Here is a 10,436-nt window from a genome sequence, read left to right as displayed (position 1 = left end):
TAAAGAGTAGCCCAAGAGTTGGCGGTGGGTGGTGATGACTAACTGCCTTCCCTCTAGTCTTAAACTGCTAAATTAGGGCCGGCTAGCGCAGATAGCCCTCGTGTAGCTTTGCGCGAAATTCAAAACAAACAAACAACTATTTAGTCTTTAGCCCACAATAATAATATTAAACAAGAATCCAGGTATTTTAAAAATATTTCATTAGTATGCTGTGTCCGTTTGTAATGCACCAAATTTATTTATTTAGGGGATGTTCGTTTGTACTGTAAAGTGCTTTGTGTCTACATTCTCTTTGTTTGTTCGTGAAGAAATATTTCCATCTTCTCTATCTCCGATCACCATGAAATTTGCAGGGGTTCTTGGGTATGATCTAGGGGTATTCGGAAACCCCTTAATTGTTTAATTTTAATATTTTTACGAATTTCACAGTTATACCGATTTTCTCCCTAGCTACTGCCCTAATGGCTATAACTGCCAGGTAAATGACGCACACGTAGGCCGTCCCGCTGTCTCTGTGAAGCCTTCGAAATAAATGCCGTTTCTGGCGTAGGTACCTTTGATAATTTGATAAAGTGTTGTTCAATTCAACAATTATCTTAAAACTGAGCCCAATCTTTTAAGAAAATGGAACAGTTTTTTAAACACATTATATTGTAACCGAACTACGTCACTTTAAAATGAACATCGGTAAATGTTGAAACAAATTCTTGGATCTAAGTATCTACTTCACTAAATGTTTAAAAGCCCCGCCTTTAGACATTTCAGTTAATCGATGATTCTTCACACATTATTTGCAACCAACTTTAACGGTTATTCGCAACCATTCTAAATGTTTAGTTTGAAGACCAGTTTGAAATGTATTTGAAACAACAAATATATAAAGAAAAACGTAATTCAATGAATGATTAATGAGACTTGAAAGACTTTCATAGCAAAATTATTAAACCTCCTTTAGTTCTGAGATATTTAGAAGAAACAACTGAAAACGACAGATTTCAAAAGCTGGCAATTTGCCTTACAAACTATCTTACGAAATATTGGAGTAGTTCCAACAGGGTTGGTGAAAATAGGATAAATATACAAGAGAAGTCAATGAAAATCAAAACAACAAGTACAAAGTTAAAGATATTTTCGGCTTAGTTAACACAACTCATTACATTAGCGAAGAAACCTTTAGTGTCACCCAGAGTATAGTTTACATTCCCTGTATGTGATGAGCTTAATCTCTACTGAGGGTTAAGAATTAAATGCTTAATCCTTTAAAAGTATGATGATAATTTGAGAGTTTGATCAAGCTCTTTTGTAGGATTCATAATTTTTGTGTTAATGTTATGTAAATCTTAAATTCATTTGTTAACGTTAAACTGAATTATATATTCCTTTAAACTAATCTACTATTTTCCTTAAATGTGTTTTGCAACTCATCCTCTGTAGACGGTACTTCAACAAACTTTTATGTTTTTTTTTCTTTAACAGATTGAAACATGAAATGAACAACCATCTCTTATTGGCTTATCTAAAAACTTCAGCCAATCATAAACTTTTACGTTTTTAAGATAAAAGTTTTTTGACGAACGTTATAATCGTCTTCCCAGAGTACCAGTTTTTATTTTTTCGAAATTTTTACATGTTCTACAGCAATTCCTGTACGCTCAATCTGAAAATGATATCCATTTTTCTCCATCACGTACAGATTTTTCGCAAAATATCTTATGTACTTTTACATAAGTGAATAAATTTTATTGAAATCGGGTCACATTTTGTTATGCTTCAAATGTTGACAACTACTGGCTATAGATTCCTCTAGACCCATCGCGACGTGAGAGTTTTATCGATCGTTCTAGAACCCACGATAAACACACCGCTAGTATATAAACGGTTAACAGGCCGCATGACGTGTCATTTCTGGATAGTATTTGTTTGCACTTTGATATTATTTTTATCTTTTCAATATTATTTATTCGTCGCTATGGCAACAAGAACGTGTGTCAATGACCGAATATATTCTGTTATTTTGTGGTAAATTTGTTGTAAAGAAACAATGGCAAAACATTACGAGGAGATATCAGGGAAGATGTAATTTCAGCATGATGGCTGATTACTGTTGGTCATTGAAACGAGATCCTCCAGACGCAATATATAAAATAAAGACCACAACACGTAGTGTGTGACTAAAAGACGTAGATTTCACAACAAAAAACATCAGGATGAATGAGGATGCATGTTCGTTTGACATCAATGTTCATTCCTTTTCTTCAGTTTGTTTGTATTTTTGTTAACAAACATAATAATAAAAAATGTTCATTGTGGCAAACGGAATAATAATTTGATCTAAGTAAGATTTTTTTTTCTTCCCGATATGTAAAAAATCTTTATGTGATAGAAAAAAATTAATATTATTTTCGAAATCTGCGTAACTGAATTATGGAAAATCCGTTATTAAAACCCAAACAACTTTTATGAAGTTTAAATTCGCAGGCCTGTGATATTAACGTAAGATTTTACAAACCATCTTAGAATTTAATAAATTTTGCTTTCGCCGAATCCATGTTCTAAGAAACAAAGAAATATCATATTTATGCCATTTTTTAAGTCATGGACCGATAACTTGTATTGTAACATAAGCCCCTTTTCCAAAAAAAGATTCTTCTTGATCATACTGCATATTGTTTCCTGGAGCATAAGGACGGCTTTTGCCACTGATCTTTGAGTTCGTGGATTTTCAACTATTGCAAAACGACACACTTTGTATAACGCGGCTGGGGTACGACTTGTTATAGGTGTATTTCAAGATAGTCGTGGTGCCCCAAGTTGATCTATGTTCTTTTGCTTCACGTTCCCCCAGTGACACAGCGGTATGTCTGCTAGAAACCGAGTTTCGATACCTGTGGTGGGCAGAGCACAGATAACCCTTTGTGTAGCTTTGCGCTTAATAACGAACAACCATAACCCATTGTTTCACAATCCCATTAAATACAAGAGATATCCCCCCTTCTTTCAAATTCTAAATATCCGATCTGAAGACATCTTTATGATCCGAGTGTAAGAATATTTTACATCGGAAAATACTGTTACATACTCTTCTCAAAAGTAACCACTTGTGACACTACCTTACTAAATGCCATACAATGTCCATCTTTATATTGAGCATGGATGTCCCGTGACTTGCTGATTTCGATATTCAAAATCATTTTACTATAACATTCTCAACCGTGTATTCCCATGCCAGGTATAGTACCAGTTTGATTAATAATAGTGCCGGTTTTCTTTAATCTTATAGTTCTATTAACAATACTGCAGGATATTGTCAGCCTTAAGTCGTATTACAGATATTGTTTTTATCTTTAATCTTGCAGTCCCAGTAGTGGTACTGCAGGATCTTTTTTTTTATTCCAAGTATCAGCAGTACTGCTTATGGCGAGTCTTTTAGGTGCAATATTGGTAAAGTTTGTTATCTTCATTTCACTAGTCTCCATATTGCTATGTTCTTTATTTAGTACTGGTCATCTTCAATCTTTTCTTACCACTACAGGTAGCGCTGTGTATTGTTAACTAGTCCCACTCTTAAACACTTGTACTTATTCCCAAAGTTCTAATTTTATTTACTGTAGTATTTCCAAAGCATTGAGTTTATTTTCTGTTTTTGTTTCGTTTTCCTTAGTATTTTTCCAGGATTTAATAGTACCTGCTGGATTGTAAAAATATGATATATATTACCAAATGGCGCCACAGAAAACTAAACATCCTATTGGGGGTAACAAATACATTCCACCCTTAAATTTGTTACCATAAAATTAAAGAATAAACAAGCATTCTTGCATAAGTTGAGAAATATCGTCCGAATCAGAAAAAAAAACTATTACATTCTCCAGTATATTGAGCGAAATATTGAATAATATTCATTGATACATTGGGTTATTAACTTTTAAAAATGTTTCATGCCATCATATTTTTGTCGAATCAAAAATTTTATAATAACCTGATTAAAGCCATAGTTTCTTATGGATAATATATGTGTAACAAGTAATGCATAAAACACTGTTACAGATACATATAAATGAGCATTTCTTTATAATTATCACCAGTAACATACATTTAACTCTTTTAATTCTACATTTATAGATAAACAGCTTTTACTGTGCGAGCCTTATTTTTTAGACACCAATAAAAGCAAAAACACATGCATAAATATTTCATTACCTATATGAAACTTTAATCTGGTAAATATTGGGAGGTTTGAAGGGAAATACCCCATCTTAATGGTAGTACAAAATGACAAACTCTTATGGCAGTGCTCTAGAGGGAAACATATATGTGTCCATGGCAGAAAAAAAGAGTTCAATAATGACTTATATCATATAATTAATTAAAACATAATCATATGTATATAAAAAAACTTTACGAAAATGGATTAAAAAAAAACTGTTGTAGAAGTATACCAACATACCATTAAACTTGAATTCATATTTGCTGTTGATTGAGAATGTACATTATCTAATATAACTGTTGGTGGATTTTTTTTAAGTGCCTGGAAGAATATAACTCTCAATTCTGGACGAGAAACTGGTAAGTTTAGAGTATGGGATTATCCAATCAAGGAACAATATAAGAACATTCTCAAAATCATCGAGAGGTCACAACCAGTTAGTAAAGTGCAAGAAGGTGTAAAAAGAGTTAAGGAAAATACAAATGGTCAGTTTGCCTTGCTCACTGATTCTCCCAAAGTTCGCTATTTGGTTAATGAAGACTGTGACTTTACAATGATCGGAGAACCTTTTGCTGAACACCCATACGGAATCGCCGTAACCAAAGGATCGACTCTTCTTGAAGAATTAAATGAAAAGTAAGTTAAAATTCCGTGGTGAAAACTGCTGGTTATCAAACATAATTCTGGTGTAATGTCTAGGTGCTATTCCTTGATTTATAGAAGTAAAGTTTTTTTTTATTCAGGCCTTCTGCCACAAACCTTAGAAAAAAATGTTTCCAATGCAAGTCTTGATTAGAGAATCTCAAAATTGTGGTGTTTTCTTTGAAATTTAGTATATCAAATTAATTACATATTACGTAGGAAAACTGAAGTTGTAAATCGATAAACTTTAATGTAGTAAAAAGTACTAGCTATCGAGGTTATTTGTAATTTTTTTACCGCTGTTACACCTACATTTGAGTAAATCTGATACCTATGATTCATAATGCATTTTTAATTTCACTGTGGGAAGATCTTGTGAAGATAATATTTGGAGATCAGATTAAGTAGGAGGAATCTTTGCCTTCTTCATCAGTTTCATTATCTGTTATATAGATACATTCAGAAATATACCTACGAACTATTTTAACAAAACAACTTGGATCTCAATAGAGTGATGCAACTTCAACGTCAGCGATTCTTCGAAGATCGTATCTCAAAATATTGGAATTCCACTAAACGACGGATCTGCGATGCCTTGGACAATTCTGACAGCCTCACAGTTTATGATCTTGGAGGGGTTTTCATCGTAACATTGGTTGGCCTGGTGATTGCTTTATTAGCTCTTAGTCTTGAGGTCTGGCATTTCAGCAAGAAAAATAAATCTCGAATACAGGCAACAACAGTAACCTTATCAAAAAAGGAGAATATCTTCACAGTTTTAAGAAAGGAAGCATGGGCAACATCGCCTTGTGTAAAAGATTAAAAAATAATTAAGAGTGAATGGAAAGTTTCTTGTTAACCGTCTACTACATCACTCACAACTAAATCAGAAAACCACTAATTAGATAGTACTATCTTTACTTCCTAAATCAAATTCCATTATCCAATAAAACTTATTAGTTCATGAACTAAGCTTAGACCTTGCTATTATACACTGTTTGTGTGTTTGTGTCCCATGTTTAGCTTTATGCAAGACTGTATTGAAACAAATTATAGCGTTTGTCCTAAATTTATTGTATAGTATGTGAGGACATCAAGGTCTTTATGTGTTAGAGTCTGTTGTAGGTTAAGCCACAAGTACCAACTTCACTTCAAAGAATCACGTGGATCTGTTTAAATGAGTTCAATTTATGAAAAGTAAATGTATTAGTATGTATACAGGTAATTAGAGTTTAATGTTTTTTACGACAATGTTGGTGAGCTGGGCTTATGCTTGTTTCGTCTATTGAAGAAAAAGTCATTGAAACATCGTATATTTCAAAACGAAAGTCTCCCCCCCCCCGTTCCTATAATAAAATGAGTTGCAATTTAACAAAACGTTTACTGTAAAGTATGGTTTTCGTTTAAACACAGAATTACTTTATAGAAAAAACGGGATCATTATCGTAAAGTATTACCTCTACACAAAATCGACTATGTTGATAGACAACTTACAAAACTGATCTATACTGATCGTATTACTAGTTCAACCTAGATCACAAATATATAGCGATACATTATTACAAGCATAATCGAACAAACATTGTTATTTTAATACTAGTAATAAACGATCTTATTACACCAAATTTGTTATTGTTCTTCTTTAATTGGATATCGTACGTTTCGCTTCACAGCTTCTTCAGGAGTATTCTACTTGGAGGTGCGATGCTAATTTTTTGCGCATCAAAGCGCCTGTTTAAGTTATTCAAATGTAGGTTTGTTTTGAATTTCATTTTCGTTTAAGGAAAACTATACATCGGATAATTTGTGACACATGACAGCATACATATAAATGCAACTGTTATTTCATCTGAAAATAGGAACAAGTGAACACAGTCATAGAATTTGAGAACTGCAAATTATAATGAAATTAGGAAGTCTGCTTATAACGATTCTGAAGTGTTTTTAAAAAGTGTTAAGTTCAGTTTTAAAGTTATCTATACCTATATAGATATAAAGGGCGATTCATAATTTGTGCAGCATTGTCGAAGCATCGAGAAAACTGAAGAGTACTTGGAGAATGATGCGCAGAAGGAAAATAAAATGTCTATAACAGAGATACTTTATGACTCCCCGCCAGATTATTGTTCAGTATTGTTAACTACTACACTTCGACCTGAAGGAGTCGTTCCACTAATGTGATTTTTGTAGATTTTGGAATTATGCTTCTATCATAGTGCTTGTTAGAGCATTCTTATATCAATATATGCAATACAGCATTGTTCAGTATTGTTAACTACTACACTTCGACCTGAAGGAGTCGTTCCACTAATGTGATTTTTGTAGATTTTGGAATTATGCTTCTATCATAGTGTTTGTTAGAGCATTCTTATATCAATATATGCAATACAGCACAATTAGCTATGCACGTGCCATTCTGCTGAGTGTACCGAGAAAGCGTAGGCATCCAACTTGTTTACATGGGAACAACACTCTGGTGGTCATATGTGTATCACTGAGTATCTGAAAAAATGACTTACTATCAAGGCAGGGAGTTAACTCTTTAGCACAGTTGGTAGAGCACTCGTTTAGCGTGCGAGAGGTCTCGGGCTTAAACCCGAGGCGAGGAAATATATCTCGAAAAAAACCTCACATGAATCCTCCGGCTTTCGCTGTACTCCTACAATACTGCACAAATTATGAACGTATCACTGTACATGTATGCATATTTCAGTAAAGGCTTTCGTTTAGTTAGGTTTACAAAAGTTAACTTGACCTTTTCAGTCACTTAACCGAGTTATTGTATTTTTCAGCTGTTACGTGATATTCTTATTCTCCATTGCGTGCTAATTAGAGTAAATAAAAAAGGGCTTATTGTGGCTATTTTTTACAAAGGTATAATAAGGGTAGATACTAAGTGTAATAAAAGTGTGAAGACATATTCACAGTATTATATTATATCTATACGAAAGATTGGATGTTTCACTTATGTATTTCTGTGTGTATATGAAGTGTTTACTTAACACACTATTTGTACTCTGTACAATAATTTGTCTTAAATCTTAGTATGTTTGAAATAATATGTGTTCAATTAAAATTGAAATAAGTGTTTGCTTACGGCAAATAAATGCTGAATATTTTAAAAACTCACATATCACAGCACTCTGTAAGTACTCTAAGATTCTGATATATATTCACAACTAAATGTTTTGTCCTGTCCTAGATATAGGGATTAAAAAACAAAAGTATTCATAAATAAAGATTTAGATCTATTTGTTTTTGAAATATTCAAGAGACATCCTGTGTTACAAGTATTATTATTTTTTTCGTCAACTTTGATATTATTTTCCGATCAGTTATAATACTCTGTATGTATTTAAACCAATAAAGCATAACTGTCCAAAAATATTTATCAACAGTGCTGATTCATTGTATATATTGTCATTCTTTAAATGTGAAATTCATTTTTCACAACACGTATTGTAATTTCTGTAGGATCACGCAGAGTCCAGACATCAAGCATATACACTTAAGAAATTATTTATGAATAAGGACATATTATTAACTATGAAAAGCATTTTTCCGTGATATTAGTTTATTTAGGACTTTTGCCTATTCTAATATTATTTATGAATATAATTAAGTTTAATACTTTTCAAACGATTCATTGCGTTAGTTAAAGACTCCATACCATCCTTGTTTGAAATAAACTGATCGAAAATTTGTGGGTACTTTTTAATAACAGTATTTTATATCATAGTACATATGAATAGTTATGCCGCTCCGCCTATAACACACACACACACACACACACACACACATATATATATATATATATATCATAGTCTTGAATTAGTTTAAAATGTATGTTTTCCACATATAATATTTCTTAATCAGTAAGGGTCGTTTTATCCACCTAGGATAATAGCACTTAAAGAAGATTTTGACATTTTTATAATAATACAACGAAAATAAACATACTTAATCTTTGTTAATAATCTTCTGGGCCCGGCATGGTCAGGTGGTTAAGGCACTCGACTCGCAATCTGAGGGTCGCGGGTTCGAATCCCTCTCCATTTCAGCCGTGGGGGCGTTGTAAAGTGTCGGTCAATCCCACTATTCGTTGGTAAAAGAGTAGCCCAAGAGTTGGCGGTTGGTGGTGGTGACTAGCTGCCTTCCCTCTAGTCTTACACTGCTAAATTAGGGACGGCTAGCGCAGATAGCCCTCGTGTAGCTTTGCGCGAAATTCAAAAACAAACAAAAACATACAATAATCTTCTGTAGTCCTTAATATTACGTGGTGGTGAAATTGTTTCATCTTATAGGTAGTAAAATTAAACAACCAAGGCATTTGTATCATAAATACTGTTTTCACATTGCCTCTTGCTATTGACCTGCATGGTGGGCGACGCATGGGGCAATATATAAATATTAAATCGAAACCATATGGCTTTCTTTAGGCACAATGCACAATGAAGTGTCAGCTGAACAAACCATAAAACGAGCTTAATCTTGACTACAACCCTATGATCTAACACAGTGGCACAGCGGTATGTCTGCGTACTTACAACGCTAGAATCCGGGTTTCGATACCCGTGGTGGGCAGAGCACAGATAGCCCATTGTGTAGCTTTGTGCTTAATTGAAAGATGAACCGTGTAACCCACATTATGTGTTAAAATTCAGCCCCATTACTTCTTGAAATGATAAATTATTTATTAATAATAACACGCTGTAAACGTATGTACAGTTTGTCACAGTACAATACATACATACGTGTGTAATCGGAAACTCTTCAAGCTATAATATGGACACAAACTAATTCAATAAAAGTTTCAATTTTCTACAAATTGTTTTATGTAAAATAGAAGCATAGTATTATTACAAAAAAATACACATGTCTGCCAAAGGCGAATTCATTAAATTTTTTCATCTTATAGAGTGAAACCTTAACATATTTATTCATAAACTATATCGTTCTAACAAATTATCAAACGTGTAAGAGTACAGATTCCATCAAGAATAGGAAAGAAAACTAAAAAAAAGAAATATCTTTTCACTTTACTGACGTACTTTTGTGTCTTTCAAATTGTTGGGTGAACCTTTGGAACCGACAGATTGTCTGTGTTTTGTTTCTTTTCATAAAATATTTATACTTGAGTTTGTATAGACATCTACAGTGAGAACCTACTTGATTGTCCGTTTATATTGAGTGCATTATGAAAATTTAAATATCTCTTTAACAAATGGTTATATTTTATTTATTGCTATATTTAAGGAATGATGCATTAATGAAGAAAGTATCTCAGGAAAAAAATGTGTTTCTTTAAGCATAAAGCTACAAAATCGACACTTTCCACTGTACCCATCGCAGGCACAGAATCACAGATTTTAGCATTACAAGCTTTTATGAATACATTGAGCCACCAGGTGTCGTTAAGAGAACTAAAGTAACTATGAGTTTAAATTGAGGTATATATATATAAATTGCTGTAGTTTCTACATAGATGAATGTATATTCTAATTATTTGTTCCATAGCAAAATTGGGAGTGCTTTATGAAAATGTTGAAAAACACTATAATTAATAATATTCCCCTCCCAAGATAAC

At 32.9% G+C, this 10,436-nt stretch overlaps 1 protein-coding gene across 1 annotated transcript in view; it reads left to right on the top strand.

Moving 5' to 3' along the window:
• The window catches only part of LOC106472789 (ionotropic receptor 25a-like), a 12,085-nt gene extending 6,413 nt beyond the window's left edge, over positions 1–5,672 (top strand). The window contains exons 5-6 of the mRNA XM_022402392.1: positions 4,526–4,843; positions 5,360–5,672. Of these exons, the coding sequence (XP_022258100.1) occupies positions 4,526–4,843; positions 5,360–5,672 (631 nt within the window). The remainder of the gene's footprint in view (positions 1–4,525; positions 4,844–5,359) is intronic.
• The last annotated feature ends 4,764 nt before the right edge of the window (positions 5,673–10,436 follow it).

This window comes from Limulus polyphemus, unplaced genomic scaffold (genome assembly GCF_000517525.1).
Source record: "Limulus polyphemus unplaced genomic scaffold, Limulus_polyphemus-2.1.2 Scaffold124, whole genome shotgun sequence".
Lineage (NCBI taxonomy): Eukaryota > Metazoa > Arthropoda > Merostomata > Xiphosura > Limulidae > Limulus > Limulus polyphemus.
The sequence above is the reverse complement of the archived record's forward strand: the minus strand, read 5'-3'. Positions and strand labels throughout refer to the sequence as shown.